Here is a 19,842-nt window from a genome sequence, read left to right as displayed (position 1 = left end):
ATTTCTTAATTTTTAAAGGTCTTACTTTGAAAGACAGAGCAATTATTTGAAAAAGAATATATATCAATTCATGCATTTGCATTAGTTCCATCAGACAGCTCCCACTGCCTGCAGGCACTTTGCCTTTCCACCAATCAATGACCAACACAAGAGCTCTCAGGGTAGGTTAATGTAACAGAATAAACCTGATCATTCTAAAGCTTCCTGGAAAGGTACCGCTGACTTCAGCAAGGTCAAACCCTTGCACCTTGGGGTTTAACAGTGTGTTATTTGGTTATAGCCATTTCTTGATAGCTTTTAACATTTTGCATAGAAGAGCACCAATCCTATTCTTTTATGTACACAACAATTCCATTCCCCTCACTGGGGAGCTGTCTGCAAGCTGAGACTAAAATTCCTCCCTTCAATCATTCAGTCAGTCCCTTCATTCCCTTCAAGGGCAGGACATGGAAAGTCCAATAGAATCACCTGGGGACCCTCCTTCTGAAATGCAAAGTGAACCTCAGGAGACTGGTATTTTGTCCACCCAGGTTTGGTTCATTTCAAACTGGGTGTCCGCAGCTCGAATGGTGGGTGTATTGACAGATTACAGGAAAAGAACCAAACTGTAAGCACTGGAAAAGGTGATTGGATACATAGAAATGAAAATGAACTGACAGCACTCAAAATTTGCGTGACTCATGCAAACAGCAAATGTCTAAGCACACACAGTATGATATTCTGGGTCAAACAACATGTGTTTAGTACATTATTAAACAGCCTCCAAGAAAATACGTTAGTTTAGAAAGAAGTGTTCTTATAATTAACTAGCAATTCATTTTCAACTCTCAGATTTTCTTGTTGACATTTTTCAAGTTTTAGACAAATATTCTTTTTATCTCTGGAATTCAGCTGTGTTTTCTAGGCTCAACGTTGTTAGAAATAACAAGACAACATAAAGTCTATATCTTATATATTCATTATACTACATATATCTCTGTGTCTCGTACACTATTTACAAAGTCTAGGTTCTGACTGCAGGGGCTTGAGTTTCACCTATATCTGGTAGATTGGGCACACTAAAAGGGAACATCAGTCAAGCAGAACCGATGCCAGCTTACTGTGAAAGAAATCTGTCTGCAGAAGGGAAAGACAGCAGACAAAGTTCTACAGAGGTGAACAACAGCTGAAAAAGAGAGGCTATTGATTAGTCTGCCTCTCTCTGCTCAGACGTTAAAGCCAAGTGCAGACATTAACTGGGGAGACATAGCCTTTCTACTTTCTGTCTCAGATTAGGCACAGAGGATGTTTGCTTGCAGAACTGATCTGCAAGAAAACTGGTCAAAATCAAGTGGGTGTAGCCAGCCTGAACAACCGTAGAAATGCTCTCCTGTGCTCATTTATCTAAACTGTATTCTCAGAAGAAAATTCTGATATTGCTCTTGTGCTCTAAGCAAGTAGAAAGCAATCCTCATTTGCCTAAGGCCATTCTTCTCAGTGAGAGACTGCTAAGTTTTACAGCTAAATTATGTAAATCATATGGGGATGGCTATGTTTTCTGGATTCCACCCTGCAAACTTCAGAAAAAAATTAAAAAGTGAAATAAATTTCAAACGAAGACTCTACAGGTCATGTAGAGCATAATGTGTTTGATAACATGTTACGGTAGAGTGTATAACCTCAAAAAGCCTCTGCTTACCCACAGTGCTGGGCAGCATGTCATGGCAAGCATGCTCTTTTTTACATGAACTTCTAGAGAAATGTTCTGCAAGCAGCATAATCAGTGATAGTTTTGTACCTTTGTTTTTAACAGTATTTTTCAAAAAATTAATGCAATTTAAGACAACAGAAGACACCCCTTTACAATAAGGTATCTAAAACAGGAAAAATCTGATTTCTCAAACGTTATTTCCAATGCAGGTGATTTCTTCATCATCTATGGCAAACTGAATGGAATTTATAATTAGCTTTCCATGTGGGGACATGCAATCCAGGGATGGAGCCTAAATACAGTCCCATAGTGATACTCTCCCTAGCCTATCTTTCAAAAATGACAGATTTTGTTTTCCACAACATGCCAGTATATGAATTAATTTGAAAGTTAAGTAATCCATAACTACCTTAAAAAGCAAGCAAAACCAGAATATTTAATTTCACTTTCAAGTCCAGAGAAAATTCTCTTGAAAGATCTGGGGAGAATGAAATGAGTCATGGCAGGTTTCTTCCTGTGACTTTTATTTATATTAAAATTTAAAACAGAACAGGCTGAAGAATTTTCAGTCTGGAGAACCTCTCAAGGACTTGTCTTAATGAAGAAAATGGAGAGAAGGAAAGAAAGCTGGCTACCACAGGGACCTCTTCCTCCATTAGAAACTTTGGAGCTCTACACAGAAAGATCCTGATTACCATCAGTTGTAAAGGCAGAGCAGGAAAAGGAATAGCAGAAACCAGGTGTACCAATAACTTTATGAGCTCTTTGGGCAATGCCAGAGGAACTGCTGACTCTATCCAGCAGAGTGAAAAAAGGGAGTGGATGCAGGCCAGCACCTCTCAGAACTCTCACTCTGTATCTTGTGGAAGATGCCCTAAGGAAGTGATCTCATTTGATGCTGATTTATGTATAGTCTTCATGGACATTGGGATGTTAAGCTGTGAACAAAATATCTTTACATTAAAAGCCACTCAGTTACACAATGAAGTTACTGAACTGCTTCCTACCTTGAATCATGTGTGATTGTGATTGAAAGCACTGGCTTTTTTTTTTTTTTTTTTTGCCATATATGTCTCAAAGGAATTTCCAGTTTACCTCTGCTCAGTTCCAGCACAATTACCACAAGATCTTATCTGTAAAAATGCAGAGCAGCTCTCACCTGTTCATTAGGGTTTTCCATTAACTATTAAGTTGGAACAACGGAACAAAGGCACAGAAGGCAGCACCAATTGCATTAAGCCATAGGTGAGCATTTTAAAATTGATGTGCAATTACTGAATTAAACGATGGTATTTTTGCTTAATTAAAAAAGGAGTCCTTCCTAAAAGCAGTTACAGAGATCTCTGTGTTTACATGTTCTTTGAGGTACTCAGGACTAAATAAAAGGGCGAAATTATTGTGAGGAAATTACAGACAAAAATGTAAGGAAGAAACACTGAGCTCTTCATGAAATTATAAAGAATGTTATGGCATTCAATTAAAGGAGAAGTTTTAGTCACAGCTAGTAAGTTCAAGCTTTGATCAGAGCAACATGAAATTCATCTGATGGCTTCAATCACTGAAAGAAGAGATTAAGACTCAAGACTTCTTATCCTGAACCACCTTCTTTACATAGGAACCATCTCATCTACACTGTCTAGGCAATGTGTGGTATAATCATGCAGAGAAATATGAGCAAGACTGGAACTTTAACAGCTAATTGCAACTTCAGTGGATTACAGTCAGGTAACACAAAGAGGAAAAAACAAATTATGGCATGGTGGTGCTAGTCTTTTGAGAATTTTATGAGAAATAAGAAAAGATCTTTCTGCTTCAGAGAAAAGATAAAGGGGAAACATGTTACAAGTCTACATTCAATATACAAGAAGGAATAAACCACTATTCCCATTCAAAAAACAATTAGAATAGCATAGTTCTATTTTTCATTTGGCTGGGCTAAGACTTTTTGTGTATATTTAGTTGAGATTCTACGCTATTATTTTAGTTTAATTTTATTGTTGTGTAAGAACAATGAAGTAATGAAATATTACTCAACAAAAATAGCAAAATTATAAATCCATAACAGCTAATTTATATACAATTTCTATGATATTTCACAAATTATTTTATTGGATGATGCACTTCAGGTTTGTTTAAGCTGAATTTTCAGTTCAAAGACTACACAGACTGTATTAATAGACTCAAAATATATTAATTTTGAGGGGTTCTTTTGCAAACACTGAATACTTCTAAACACTGGAAACTATTAAACTGAAGAATAACTCAGCTTAAAACTGTTTAGAATTAAAGGGTTAATTTAAAAAGAATTACTGCAGCTTGTGTCTGAAGATGGTTTTTTTTTCAGGCTTCCCCTCTTCTCAATGTTTTCCTTTTTGAAATTTGAATTTAGTGATGCTTTTCTGAGAACAATACTGAAGCCAGGGGAATGTTATGCTGGGGAAGTTTCACAGGGGAAGTATTAAGGTTTATTCACTGTTGTTCATTCCAAGAAGGTAAGGATTAACTAAAACCAAAATTTCCTCAGCAATGAAGTCAAGACCAAACTACGATTGGCACTAAAGGCTATTTCAGGAAATAAACCAGTTATGTCAATAAAGATTCCACAGCTCCCTCCCTGCAAAAAACCTCCAAATGAGTAACTACAGTGTAACCAGTCAGCATCCAAATTAATATAATTTAATCTGATTATGAGTTCAAACTGTCCCCAGACCCAGCAGACATGCAGTCCTCATGTCATTTCTACATAAGGCTGTTAACTGATATCCAATTTTCTAATAAATTGCTTAAGAGAATGACAATCAGTTAAAACACACCTGTACAGCATATGGCTGCCAAGCAATTAACTGCATTATTTTAATTAGGCTTTTTTCCTACTTGATTATCAGTTCCAATTATAAAACAAGATTAATAATCCTGCTTCTGCACTCTCCTCCACAGTACAGACACAGGTGCCACACCACTGCACAGCCTGGCGTCCCTCCTCCTGTCACTATACTGGGTCAAACTCCTTACATCTGAACTTCTCCTGTAATCTGTCTGTCTTTTGGCTTCTTGATCCATTCCCATTGCTTCAGGCTGTGGCTGAATATTTTTCCTCTAGCAATGACAGCAAAAATTATCACACGTTCAGACCTGAGAGAGAGACAGGTATGAATACTTTTACCCCTTCCTAGTGCCTCAGAGTTGGCCCTGGGCTCATCAGGTTATTCGCAGACAGCTCTATGACCTCCTGGCAAGGAATCTATGGCAGTGAGTCTTCTCTTTTCCAAAGACTCAGGCTGGCAGCCAGGAGTGGAGGGGGTTTTTTAATTCCTTCTACTCTGAGGGTTCTGGGCTGTGATGACTTAAGACCCACTCTTAATTAGAAAGCAATCAAGAAGGGCTTCAAATCTGATAGCAGCTGTGAGCCAACTACAAGGTAGCATGCATGGTGCTAAAAGCCCAGAGGGTAACTAGATTACACATTCCAAAGAGAAGGATCATGAGAAAAAAACTAGTAGCAGGCCTAGTAGCAATTGTGTCACCAACAGAAGCTACCATTGTGCCCACTAGCCCACTACCTCAGGCTGCCCCTCTGCACATATTTCCTCAAGCACAGGGAGTACCAGTCACATACTTCATCATCACACACTCAGATAACATAGATCTTTGCGGAGTGAAAAGGGGAAATTGTAAAGAGAGCCAGATACACATTGTCATCTTGACGTGTCTGGGAAACGAGAACAAGGAAACAACAAGGTTAAACTTTGATCACCATTTCAGGAACCTCTAAGGAAAATCCCCTCTTGTTCACATGGGAAGCTCTAGATAGTGTTCACCTTGTTGTACATGATGTCACTAAAAGCCCCTGAAACTTCACTGTTTCCTTTCACCTCAGGTGCTTATGCCCTTTCTGACCTCATGATAGGTAATGCTGAGGCTCTTACAGCAACCATTCTGGACTCTTATCAAGGAGCTGTCATGCAATAAATGACTAAGACAGATAAGAAAGGTGACATTAATATGCCAGAGAGAAGATTGCAGCCTGCCAGAAAGGCAGTGACTTTGCCATTAACCCCAAGTGAAAGCATGCTGACTTGTGGAGGTGGCCCTACTGCAACTACACCAAACAAACAGGGGGACTGGCCTCAGGGCTGGTGTAAAGCTTGGTTGGGACTGACAGTACTCTCAAAATGCAATGTACAGGTATCCTCTTTGTTCATGCGAGTACCCTCATACGATTTAGGGTAGCTATTCTGTTCATTTGGAGCAACTTCCTTTTCTGAGAGTTAAAATGAAATGTCTGGCCAAATTTTCTGAGGCCATATGACTAGTGAGACCTCATGACAGCCAAAACGAAGAGGCCTGCCCTCTCCAAGTTGTAGATTGCTGTCACATAATTGTAACTCGATAGCATCTCTACATTTTGATTAGATAAGTTCATTGCATTTCAGTATGACAGCTGAGAAACACATGGTACACCATCAGGAACATGTAACTTCCCATTAATTTGCACAATTAATGACATTTTTTTCCTCTGAGCTCTCACAACCAGCTACCAGAACAAAATGGAGACATATATTCAATCACTTGTACTTACTGTTACTGCTAGTGCTACTGCCAATGCTGTCATTCCTAAGAGAGCTGGCAGCAACAGGAGGAAACAAAAATGTTTTTGTGACAGCGACTCTGGAATCTAAATAGAAAATGAATGTGTCAGAATTATGAAATTTAAAATACAGTTCCCTCTATATTAGACGAAGGGCTACAGGACTACTCTAATGGGGCTATAGGGCTGTTTTAAAAGCTGGCTGTAGGACTCTTCATAAAGTGGATTAAGCCAAAAAAGGCAGTTTTATTAAGACGCAGAAGTGTCTACATGCTGAGCTGCTGTTGAATAGGTAATCTGGAAAAGAAGTTACTGCTTACAAGTTCTTAAGTTATGGCACTGATCTGCTTCTAGTTACTACTGATGTAACTGTACAACTGAACACACTGCCCTAATTAAAAAGCTAATATCTGTCACTGGAGAGAGTAAAAGAAAAGGTAATACAAACCCTCCATTTACTGGAAGGATAAGAAAGAGCTGCAGGAGCTTGACCTGAGCTTGTTAAAATGTTCAAATGAAGTAAACATTTCCCTGTTCAGGAAAAGTGGGATGAAATTGAAGGTGACTTGAGGCTGCTGCAATTTACAATTTGTCCTAACTTCCTCTCCTTTCAGTTGTGCAATCTTAGGCTCTTTTACCGCCTTATAAAACTAAATACAGCATTAAGAGAAGATAGGAAAGACAATGTAAAAAATTCAGGATATATTTTGGATGAATAGAAACAGAGCAGCATAATGCAAGGTTATTTTGATTATACTGAGAAATGATGTATCTAGGAGTGATGGCACTAGGACTCGACTTTGAACAGAAACACAACCTTCAGTGTCAGTAGTTATTTTCACTTGCAGTAAAAAAGGTGACATGGAGGCATAGTATGAGATCTTTAGCATCTCTGAAATCCAAGGAAACTCACACACTTTTATCTGCCTAGATTCTGCTCCCCAAAAGGAGACCCCTCTTACCATTCTCGGGTGTTCCTACTGTTGAAGGCAGAATGCAGTCATTCTTATCCAATCTGTCTGCAGACTCTTTGTAGACCTCAATGGTACTATTAAAGTGCCTAAAAAAATCCTCAGGAATGAAGTGGCCTTCTTCATAAAGGTGACCATTTTCTTTTACAAAATCCTAGAGTAAAATATAGAATTCAGCTTGAAAGAAGGTCAAGGGAGATGCTCATTTCAACACCTCAACAAATGATAAAAAATACCCAAAGATGATACAAAATCATTTATATTTTTAACCTGCAGACAACCAGATTAGCTGTATGCAATCTTCATAAAACAAAGCCTTCTGATCTGAGGATTTCAAATTAGCTTTGCAAATAGAAATGAATTATTAATACAGTGTTGCAAAATTGCTAAGGAATGAAAGACAGTCTCCCATCCTATACTAAAAACCAAGAGACTTTTTAAAATTCCCCTCATTAAAAACCCCCCTTGATTTCACATTACTTCGCAAAGTTTCACACGAGTCTTTTAATCTCAACACATGAACACAACAATCATTGGTATTGTCATCAAGATGATGGGAAACAAAATACAATAGCTGGGGTACACCACTGCTCAGAAACAGGCTGAGATCCCTGATAACAGACCTAAAAACAAGAGCAACTATAAACAAGGAAGCACAAGGAAGCCCAGTCGCTCTGAGGTCTAACAGTCATGTCTGTGATGCCAGACTAAACAACATGATTGAGATCCATGATGATTATTAACGGGTTTCTTATTTTTATTTTTTTTTACTGTCAGCAAGTCCAGTTTGGCCTGGGGTTACTCTGTACTCTTAAGAAGGAGGGCAGTGGTAAGAACATGGTTTAAGTATGTCCTAAAGAAAACCTCCTGGTTTTGGCTCCAAAGTTATTTTATGTTTGATGCTGAAAGTACTAGACTTAAGATCGTTATTCTCTAAGGAAATCAATAGCTAGTTGTTTTGCTGAATTACAGGATATTTACTTTTTGATTCTACAAAATAAAATTCCTCTTCCCCAACCACATCCCAGCTGAGTGATTTGAATCATCAGGACAAAAATAGAAAGGAAAAAAAATATATACACTGAAGTCTGGAGATAATTCAATTTGAACTGGAAAAGTAGAGAATATCTAAATACTCACAGCAGTGCAATGCAAATACATAGCAAGCTTACAAGATTATTCCACTCTAAAGGCACCTGAGTGTTTTTCTTATTGGATTCATTTTGGGTGTTGAAAATCTACAATTACAAAAACTATGGACTTAACTGATAAAAACAACTGTATGTGGAAGATAAAATACTTGCTCTAAAGGATGTGGTGTATTTTACCTGTTTTATTCAGTAGGACAAAGCCTTCAACTACAGAACTTATTTTTAATTAGTGATAGTCTAGTCAGATCTGGATAACAGACTAGAAAATTAATTTCTTTCCCCCTTCCCTGCCTGCACAGAAAATGAGACATCTCTTGAACAAGAATCCTTTCAGCTGCTGTCAGAATCCAGAAACACATGGAAATGGACCAATGTCCACTGGTCTTTGCTGTACCTTTATATAAAACAGTTAATTAAACCATGGAAAAGCTTTTAGAGCTTCACACACTGTGATACATACTAAGAGTACATTAATAACTTTAACCAAATCATCTTTACATTTACATTAAGATCACTAGCAAAATATATAACTTAAGCTGGATACACAAGGAAGATTTCTGCTAGTTTCAAAAAGATCAGAATAGATTAATTATCTTAAGGAAGATCACTGCATTTGTGACTTTAAATAACTGCATACAGGTCATTGTATATACTGTAATTCCTTCTAAAATTTTTTCTTTGAAACAGGAGAAAAAAATTAACCAATGTTAGTACAGTGTACTCAGGGCATTTCTAAACAAAGTAGGATTTCAGATGCACAGGAATAGAAATGAAAACAAATCTAATAAAGCCTTGGAAATTCCTAAACTATTACTGAATATTGTCCAACAGAAAGTAAAAAATAAGTATCCAGTACAAAAGCTGAAACCCTGCATAAAATTACCTTGTTTTTGTCAAAAGCAAGGCATGCCATAAGATCATTAATTATCCTTGTGAGATTATTGATGATTGAATAGTTGCTTAAAACATCCGACATATCTGGAATATCTGAAAATTTCTGGAGAAGATTATGTAGACTTATTGAAAATTCAGGCACCATCAAATGCAACCAACAGTGACTAGGCTGTCAGGGGATAAAAAGAGAAACAGATGTAAATTAAATATCAGACATTTGTAAAAACTGGGTAAACATCTCAATGTGTAAAAGTAAATTAGACTGTTCTTTCCAATTTAAACTATCTCAAAAGTACAAATTACAATTCTTCTTCTTTAATGTGACCAATGTTCTTTTAATTCCTTTTGGTAATATTTGTATTCTGACTGATACTGACATATATATGGTTGTTTGTTAAATGCCATCCCTTCATTAAATTCTCAATGAATGCCAAGTGTCAGTGTGTTGAGCACTTGAGCCTTGGAACATGTTTCTATGAACCCTAGTCCATGCTTTCATTAACCTATTTGTTTTCTTTTCAATTCCTACTGCCTTAACAATTCTTTAAATATCAGTTTTCATTTATTGCTGTTACCTTACATGACTCAGTTTACCCCAAAGATCCCTGATTTAAATTTCTTTTCAGGAGAGTTTCTATAAAAATTTTGCATGAAGTCCCTGTGTGCTTTTATCCACCTTTAAACTTTTTAGCTGAGTTAATTCTTTCTCTTCAGCTTCTTCACTAAATGTCATTACTGGGAGCAGTTTCTAGATCTAAAAGCCTTTCTTCTTCCTGAATCTTTGATAACAAAAGTGTTTTGCACAGCCTGTCACTGTATACACTAACACCTATAGAATTAGTTTGCAGACAAAGTTTGTACAGCTGTTCACATGACTGAAACCTGATAATTCATCTTGCCGTCTTAGAGGAAGTCATTAACTTCTTTTACTTAGATATATATTACATATATAACAGTAGTCAAATAGAGGAAAAGGTCACCCAGCTCAGGAAAATTCCTAACATGGCATGATCAGCAAAAATACAGGTAATGCATAAGTCAGAACTGCAATTTGTACCTGTAAATACCTTCCCAATAAAAGCTAATTTTTAATGGCAAATGTTATGAGAATTTATTTTATATATAACATTATTGTTCCAGTATTGAAAATGTCTCCTTAAAGACTTCCAGATACAAAGATCTTGGCCCAACAAACCCAAAGTACTCTCAGTATCACTAAACCAGTTTCCAATTGCTGTGCAGTGGATAGGCAGTGCCCACTGAATCCACCTTCAGCAACACACAGCAAATGTTTGGCAATGTACACACTTCTAGGCTTAATCTCATTTACTCAATTTCTTCAATAAACCTGCATACGGATTATTTTTTTTTAAAAGACCCAAATCCACAGATGTTGTTCTGCTTTGATGTGTAAATGTTTCTGACAAGAAAAAATACACTTCACATTTCTGAAGACTAATCAGACTATTAGGCTTCCAGGCTTAGAGAACCAAACGTAAATACATTGTTCAGCTCCACCTGAATTTCCACTTCTGTGTACAACTCTTTCATACAATGATAACCAGTGGCAAGTAAGTGATATAACCTTTTGCAATTATCTCAACAACGACTTCAAAAAGAAAGAAACAAAAAGCAAAATGGATAGCATTTGACTTGAGTCTGCTTCCCCTTTTTCCTTTGAGGACAGTAAGGTGAGGGGGGAGGCAGAAGCAAATAAATCAGAGAAAGTTTGTTGAAACATATTCTGTTCAAGCGGTGTATGTTGTGCCATGTCCCACTGCCCCCACGAGACAGGCAACGCATTTTCTTTCCTCTGCTTTGGGGTGGGAACACTGACACAGAACTAACTACTGTGCTTCCCTCAACTGGAAACCTTGAAAACATTTTCCTTTGAGGTTTTGTGGGTGAGCATTATCCTCTGGCAGGGACTAGCATAAGCTTGCTGCTTCTTCTAGTGAGCATTTGGCAATTCCAGCAGGGAGTCTATTTTGCCGCTCCTGTGGTTTAGCATGCGTGTGGGAGTCTCCTCTAACTGAAATATTCTGACCTACAAAGCTGTATTTCACAAAAGCTCTAAGTTCTCTTTTCAGTAATGTCAAGCTGTGCAATCACTTGCTATGTCAATACCTACCAAAAACATGGATAAAACTGCTCTAATTGAAAAATATGACTTTTTTTGCAAAGAGAAATGGAGGCTTGACTCTGATATTTTGTGTAAACTTTGACCAAGATTTACACTTTAGGGCAATTGCAAATGTGATTTCCCTTGTACTTCAGGGTAGCTCTCATTTGGCTTTTACTTTCTACATCTCTGTAGAAGTTTAAATGTTATCTCCTCTTCTGAATTCAGCCCTTTGCTGTCATCTCTGCCTTTTAACCTTCAGGTTTGACTACACAGTTTATTCTATACAAGACTACTTTTAAAGCCACTCAGTTGCCTTGAGCTAGTGCATAATGCAACAACCCTTTTGTTTAATGGATGGGTCAGTCTGTTCCTGTTACATGCACTACACTGGCTTCCCATCTGCTTTGTGTTCACCCTGCCTTCCTACCTTTAGTCATCTACATTTGGGACTTGCTACCTTGAGTACACTTCCCACTCAATCCATGTGCTGAAGATTAAAATCTATTTTAAAAAATTGCAAAGCACCATTTCAATCCCTTCAGAGTCGAGCAAAAGGCATTTACTTTAGGCCAAGTCATGGGTTTCCCAGCTTGCATGGACCAGAGTAAAGCCTACTTATCCCTTGCTGTGGTATGCATAACACAGCCTCAGATTCCCAGAGAAGAATTTGGCCAAGTGGGATCCGAATACTGCTGAATACCTTCTCCTGTGAAGGCATGTGGCCAAGAGCTGCACCTGCCATTACCATGACTGAAATGGCTGTGCAAAGGGAACATGAAAGTCTCAGCTCTGAACTTCTTCCTTTTTATTTCCTGGCTGCTTGCTGTAAATGTAAACGGGATCTAAATTTCTGGATATGATGCACCAAGATGGCAAAGCACTGAAAAGAATGGAAAAGAATCTGCATACGGGCAGTCAAAACTGAACCATGGAGAGAGGCAAGAGTGAGAACCACCAGGACTCATTGCTCAAGCAGGTTCCCTGGCCTTCTTCATCTGCCAACACCCCCAGGAGAGCAGTGGAGGGAATGGCCTCAATCCAGCCCAACAGCTAATGGGCTGGAAGCTGGGGAAACAGCACTCAAGCTACAGCTGTCCTCCACAGATGTGAATGTCATCACATCAGACAGCAAGACCAGTGAATTTCAAAAAGCCCAGCAGTCAGAGGATGGTGACAGCCAATCTTGCTTCCTTTTTCTCTAAATATTGGATATTCTACGAAATGGAAAATTTTCTATTAGTTTTATTTATATAGGACCTAGTACCTGACTTCATAGCATTTATTCTGCAGTTTTCCTATCTAAAGAACCAACTTTAACTGGGTTTTACTCTAAGTTTTAGTGAAAACCTCAAGTTTCCAGCAAAACTCTTAAAAACACTGTTACATCTGACATAACCCTTCATAACCTCACAACTCAGTGCCCTTCACTATCCTGCACCCTCCTTTTCCTCCTCCCATCTTCTTGTTGATTGAATGTTGCTTCTGGCATAATTTTCCAATATCAATAGGGAATATTGCTAGATTTGCTACATTGTGGTAGGGTAGGGCACATTTTCATACGTTTACCACATACAAATTGGATTTTTACAGTGAAAACTTTGCACAGACACAAAACCAGCTTCTTACATCCAGCAGATATTTTTCAGCTACTGATGTATTTGTACAATGATTAATTCTTAAGACAGGTGCAGCGTTGTTCAGTTTAACTGACAAAATCACGAGTTTCTTACTTTTCTCCTTGCCTTAAAACAATATAGCATTCAATATAATTTGTACTTTCAACTTGCTTCCTTTCCTCCTTTTTATTGCAATGTATGCAACAACCAAGTTTTCAATACGAAACTTCAAAACGTTTTTTGCTAAACTGAGGATAAACAAAAAATGTGTAACAGATTGATCAATAAAATAATACAATTTTAAAATAAAAATGTTATATCATTTTAAGATGTATAGATAATGCTTATTTGAAAGTACCACTATGTATTAAATATGGGATTATAAAGAAAAAATAACACAAAGTATGTTTGAAATTCTACCAGTTTGTTTAGTTACTGACACCACCGTTTGCTCAGCTTGGGGCTCTCTTTACTGGCTACTTAGTATTTCTTGTCTTCTACTGGCATTTCCACTGGCTGAAACAAGAAGGACTTCTAGAGTATGTTCCAAAGTACAATTACTGAGAACCTATTTCTTTAAGAAAGTCATATTTTTCAACTGACACAATGAAATAATATTGACAAAATACTAACACAATGAAAATTTGACTTTTCACAAAAAAATAAGTTAAAAAAATTAATACGAAGAAAAATACTTTGCTAGAATCCCTGTAATTATAAAAGTTTTAAGGGACTGGGAATCGCTCGACATTTCTATTAAATAAATACTTGGGAACCATATGAAAAGTGAAACAAACATTATTTAACTGTAACTTGCTAAGACATAGGACTAAGTACAGAATGTTATAGCCATTACTGGCTCCAGTGGGCTGTTTTGTTGGGAATAACTCTGAAGTGGTTGTACATACCAGACTATCCATCTTCGGGACATATTTAAGGGTTATCAGATAATCATTTGGGAGATTTCCAACCTAAATAATAAAAGCAGATAATAAAAATGTTATTACTTACTACGCAAAGTAAGACTTTATTTCCATTACTGCATTCAACAAAATCTACCAAATATCAACACAAACTTTCAGTAAATTACCAGGTGCAGGCAAGAATATTTACTTACATGCTTACTCTCCTGTGGAACTGCTCCGGACACTTATTTATTCACAAGTGAACCACCTTTCCACAGCTCTGCAATATGCCCAGATCTGATCTGATCACGGTCAGTGCTACTGCTTCCCAGCAAAGTTGAAGTCAACAATGGGTTGAGAATAAGTGATCTGATGTTCTTCCTTACTGCAGAAATTCCACTGCCCTTCTGTCTTTTAATGCCTTGAAGTGTTTACATGACAACTTCTACTACAGACAATAGAGGACCCAGAAGTATCTTGCCCTTTTTCCTTCAAATAACATCCAACTTCAACATCCATCTAAACATAAATACTTGCCTGCCTTGTGCTTAGTTATGCACCAGGTCAGAAAAACAACATTAACTTTGGAGTTGTGCTTCTTAGCAATGATGAGCAATATCATTATATCATAGCAATGTCCTGGGGCAAAGGAGAGCTTCCACACACGTAAGATGCAGCTTTGCAGAAGATGGCGAGCATGAAGTGTGCTGCAGCAAAGACAAGGAGTGTAAGAAGGGTTCCCACTGAATTATCCTATACAATCTGCCACAGATGGGTTCCAACACTACTGTGAGACATAGTTGAACATCTGGGCAATGTGCTAGGTTGGGAGATGAACAGTCAACAGTCACTGGACTGCCACAAATCCACAGTTTTTTGAAATATTTTTTCAAAAGCATCATAATATGATGCTTAATAATACAATAAACCTATCTTCTATCAATGAAAGTGTCAATTGATACTTCTTATCCTGGTTTGAAATCCACATAGTCAAAAACAACATGCACAGATGTAGCTCCTTTGGTGCAAAAACATTTCTACTTCAGGTTAAAGATCATTCTGTTATGGCTGCTTTTGATTCTGCTGCTATAGCAACCAACCCAGGGATTTCTTTTCCTCCTGAGCAGTTTTTAGGTAGTATTTTGTTTGGCAAAACATAATGTTTTATTTCTTAATTAAAAGTTTGTTTCAATTAAAAATTAAACCAGTTATTTAAAAACATTATGGTTTTAGAAATGATCAAGGGCAACGCTTATATATAGCCAAACACAAGTGAATTCCAGATATTTTTTAATTTATGTGGGCTAAGATACAATTTTTCAGCTCAATGACATCTACTATTCTCCTGCAGCTTTAGAACAGTTTCTGTATAAATGACCCTTAAAAATTCCCTCCCATAAAACAGTTTTGTTTCTTCTTTTATTCTTGTTTTATTTTTATACCTACACATTCCCAAAGCAGAAGCACCACTAAAATTCTCTGTATTAATTTCTATTTACCTGGCATTTTGGTGAGTTGATTCAAGATGCTATAAATACTGAAAAATATTTCAACACATTTGTTCTTTCTTTAGAGCATCAGATTTATTCTAAATCCTCATCCAAATTTTTTGTCTGTTATTCCTTTCTTTAAAACATCACAGCATCACAGCATATGAATAGGTACTCAATATTTTTTCTAGCTTCCTTTGCATGCCTAGAGAGGTGGGATTAGCAGCACTTTAAGCAGTACAGATGGTGAAGATGCTACTCTACGTGCAAAGTTTCCCATACTCACTCTAGAGGGACTCCACACTTAGCAATGCCAGCAAAACCACTGTTCTTTAAGAAAGGTCACTGGAAGATTAAATTTGTTCCATATAAATGCACACTACAAGAATTGACATGCATTATGTATACAATCTACTTTCCTGGCACCAGAGCCTCTCAAGCACTTTTCACGCACAGTTAAAAAAATTTAAGTGCCCAAGAGCCCTTACACCTTCTCAATCAGAGCTGGAGCAAGCAGCTCAGCCGCAGATATTTCTCTCCTTGACAGACTGTGAATCAGATAAGATATTTTTGAATTTACTACTAAAAATGAAGATCACTGGGAGGAGGGTGTCAAAGACAAAATACATGCACTGCCTCAAGAAGAAAGCTGTTAAAGTTTTGTTGACTGAAGTCCACGTGTCAGATGCTGTGCTGGTAAACGATGGATCTCAGTCAAAGTGAGGGACTTACATTTGTATTGCACTTGGACTTCCCAACTCACACACAGAAAATAGGGTAAAGCCCCTCATGTAAGAGTGAAAGATATGTCTGTACTAGGTCTGCATTTTTTACACACTTGCTTTGCTGAAATGAATCTTGAAATTTTGTTGAACACTAACCACCAAGACTGATCCAAACGCAACCACTGGATTTTCATCTGCTCAAATGATCCTGAAAGGAATGAATGGACCCTGCACACCCACTCTCTGAAGGGTGCCTGACTGCTGTGCCTTCCAACAAGGAGCAGATGACAAGGTGGCTCTGACCTGCCTAAGCAAAGGTATTTGGAAAAGAACTGTCCGTTGAAGCCACCTGAGTCCTGGAATGGCTTTTTTATTAGTTCTCCTTCTTAGCTCCATGAGTACAGTGATAAATCTGAGGGGCCACAAAACACCTGCCTGCACAACTTACCTTGGTTTAAACAGAAGTAACAGTTTTGATTATTACAGAGAATGTCAACTGATAATCTTGCAAAGCAACATATAGAATCAAAAGCATTGATTTGCTATTAAAATGTCATTAAATTTTTCTCTGATTTAGTGGCTGTGTGTGATTGCAGATATCCTAACAGGCTGAGAAGAGTTGAAGAGCAGGGAATCTAGCTCTTTAAAGAATCTTTAAATCCATATAAAACCAACAGTAAGTGCTATATTCCCAGTTGCAACAAAACCTTAAACTGGGGAATGTAAGATTACTTTTGACATAGAGAGGTCTGAATATTTAATACAGCACTGTTAACATTGTGTAGCCCAAACATGTTTTAAAAAATGTTCATGGTCACATAGATGGGGAGATGAAAAAAGGATATAAAAGTAATTTGGGTTCCATAAAACTACTCTTTCATTGCAACAGCAGACATGAGAGATGACCTATCTGCAGTCACATCCTTTGAAATGAGGCCTACTGCTCTTGAAAATTTCTTTTATTGTGATTTTAATGAAAATTATAAGGAGACAAGCACAGATATAATTTTTATACACATATAAAAGATAAAGTGTGCTAATAGAATAAAATTACCATTTTCCATTGTCAGTGTTTTCTTTTTTTCTCTGAAGCATATGATGGGAAAAAAACATACTTTCCTTTTGGATATAATTTCTACCTTGAATTTCTCTCTATATATTTCCCTTTTCCGGTTCTTTTCACAGAATAATAGAACGGTTTGAGTTGGAAGGGACCCTACAGACAGTCTGGTTCCAATCCCCTACCATGGACAGGGTCATCTTCCACTACACCAGGTTGCTCAGAGCCCCATTCAACTCTGTCCTGACACTTTTCCAGGAAACAGCCACCCACCACTTCTCTGGGCAACCTGCTCCAGTGCCTCACCACCCTCACAGTAAAGAATTTCTTGCTTACATCTAATCTAAATTTCTCCTCTTTCAGTTTAAAGCCCTTCCCCATTGTCCTAGCACTACATGCCCTTGTCAAAAGTCCCTCTCTAGCTCTTTCTCACTGCTTCCCTGGCTTCTTTTCCTTCAGGAGATTCCACAGTCTATCCTTCATCTCTGCAATCCACTCTATTTCATCTGCTAATGAAGCAGTTAATAAAATCCTCATCATTTGGCTTAAGACAACATGCTAACGATTTCCGTTCACACTTTTTACAGTCATAGTGGCAGATTATTTGCAACATAACAACTCTGGATCATTTTTTATAACCCCTTCACTCAGAAGAGTTAAATCCATTTAAAAATAAAAATCAAATGTGGCAGAGAGTGTAAAGTACATATTTACAGCAAAGATGTAATGTGAAAGCAAAGTATTTGACAGCATGTCTCCAGCAAGGAACTGGTCAGTAAATCCTGACTATTGTTTGGGTTTCCTACATTAAAAGAAGAAAATTAAAAAGAAGAAAATTGCTTTAGAGAAGCAGTTCATGGAAGAAGAGGTACTTTAGATTTTGCTAATGAACAAAACAAAAATATGTAGGTATATTCTTTACATACTGCAGAGCTCAGTGAAAATTCTATTTATATGTAGGTTTTGATGTTCATATTTAACAAACATATATAAAGAACTGATTTCTAATTCTTATGCAAAATCAAATGCACAATTTCAGAGATGCAGTTTTCTGCTGACTTACTGTGCTGAAAAGAACAATGGGGACAGACTTTATTGACAGGTACTGCAATTACAGTTTCATAATATGGAACATTTGCTCATCAAGGAACGTGCTTCCCTCCAGACATCTTCATTACAAAAGAAGCAGGAGGTCACGTGGTGAGTAGTGCAGAATGAATGCTCTCTAAATACTTTCATTCTCTATTGGTATGAAATTATGCTCTTTTGAACTTCTCACCATAAAAAAACCAAAAATGATTGTTCAATTGTTCTTTGCTTCTTAAGATCATTTTACTTAGGATAAATTCTTCATATGACAAAATTACATTACCTAGATGTGAATAAATTTAATCCTACCAAGTATACAAGTCACTTTTTCTACGAAGAAATACCAGTCTGGTTTGGACTTACATTGACTAATGGTCAGAAACTTTATAGTTATTGAATTTCTTTCCAATTCTTTATTCTGGTGTGAGTCTAGCATAGTGCTAGTGAAAATCCAGATTAAGAGCACTGAAAACAAGTTACAGCACACATCTGTCCTCAATTTATTACTCAAAACAAAGTTGATTAGGCAAATGACCCACATTTTCAGGCACTGCACAGCATGCCTTACTAATTCTCCAATAGCTTAGGCTTAGTAGACATCTAATGTCTATATTCACTCAGGGTCTTGACTGAGGCATGTTCTCATATCCCTATAGTACAATTAAGTTGAGCAGAACACAGCCACAGTCATGCTCAGGAGTTTTCTACAAGTGATGTAGAGGGTTTACAGTACCAGTTTACAGCAAGCCCAGTACCAAATAAACAAAGACTGGATAGGGAATTGTGGCACTGTTTAGCAAGCTGTAGGTGCACTGCAGTACAAGTGTGTGTGTGGGGTGGGGGAAAGCATACTGGAGAAAAAGCCAAATGAGGGACATGGATTCGTACTGCAAAGAATTTCAGCATGAGATAGGAAGAGGATGGGCATCTGCCTAGATCATCAAGGAGCATTTTCCCTGCAACCACAAACAGATACCATGGAAAATAATGAGGAGAAGCTGAGGGCAAACTCAGCATGTGTTATGACAACACAGGCAGTGTTAATAGTACCTTTGAAGATAAACCCAAGAAGCTTGCCATTGATAGTGGAAAAAAAAAGGAGGAACAGCTTGAAGGAAATAAGTAGAGGAGAATGGGTCAGAGCAGCATGTGTACAGACAGAAGAGCAAAATTACAGAAGCTGAAGCTAGAAAAAGATTTTTCATAGACTGGATTTTTATCCACCAAGAATTTGGAAGAAAAATGCACTTGTTTGTCCAGAGAACTACAAGAAAAAGTTTTCTCCTATTATGACAAGAAAAGCAATGAATGTTTTAAAAGTGAACTTTGAAGGGTCTGTGAAACATCAAGAGCCAAATCAGACACCTTTGCTGAAGACCTGAATGGCTGGGGAGACATGGTGATGTAACTTTAGAGTGAGGAGAAATAGCCCAGGACAGACTAACACTTTGGGGAGATGAAAGAGATCATACTCTGCCTCTGAGGAGGATTCAAGCCAAACTGAGGCTAGGCTCTAGACCAGTTATGCTTGATAATTT

At 37.5% G+C, this 19,842-nt stretch overlaps 1 protein-coding gene across 1 annotated transcript in view; it reads right to left on the bottom strand.

Annotated features, from left to right (window-relative positions):
- The window catches only part of KITLG (KIT ligand), a 54,149-nt gene that overhangs the window by 5,177 nt on the left and 29,130 nt on the right, over positions 1-19,842 (bottom strand). Inside the window, exons 3-6 of the mRNA XM_005480665.4 lie at positions 13,944-14,006; positions 9,284-9,463; positions 7,241-7,403; positions 6,270-6,365 (exon numbers count right to left, since the gene is read on the bottom strand). Of these exons, the coding sequence (XP_005480722.1) occupies positions 6,270-6,365; positions 7,241-7,403; positions 9,284-9,463; positions 13,944-14,006 (502 nt within the window). The remainder of the gene's footprint in view (positions 1-6,269; positions 6,366-7,240; positions 7,404-9,283; positions 9,464-13,943; positions 14,007-19,842) is intronic.

The sequence above is a fragment of the Zonotrichia albicollis genome, chromosome 4, assembly GCF_047830755.1.
Source record: "Zonotrichia albicollis isolate bZonAlb1 chromosome 4, bZonAlb1.hap1, whole genome shotgun sequence".
In the NCBI taxonomy this organism is placed as follows: domain Eukaryota; kingdom Metazoa; phylum Chordata; class Aves; order Passeriformes; family Passerellidae; genus Zonotrichia; species Zonotrichia albicollis.
The sequence above is the reverse complement of the archived record's forward strand: the minus strand, read 5'-3'. Positions and strand labels throughout refer to the sequence as shown.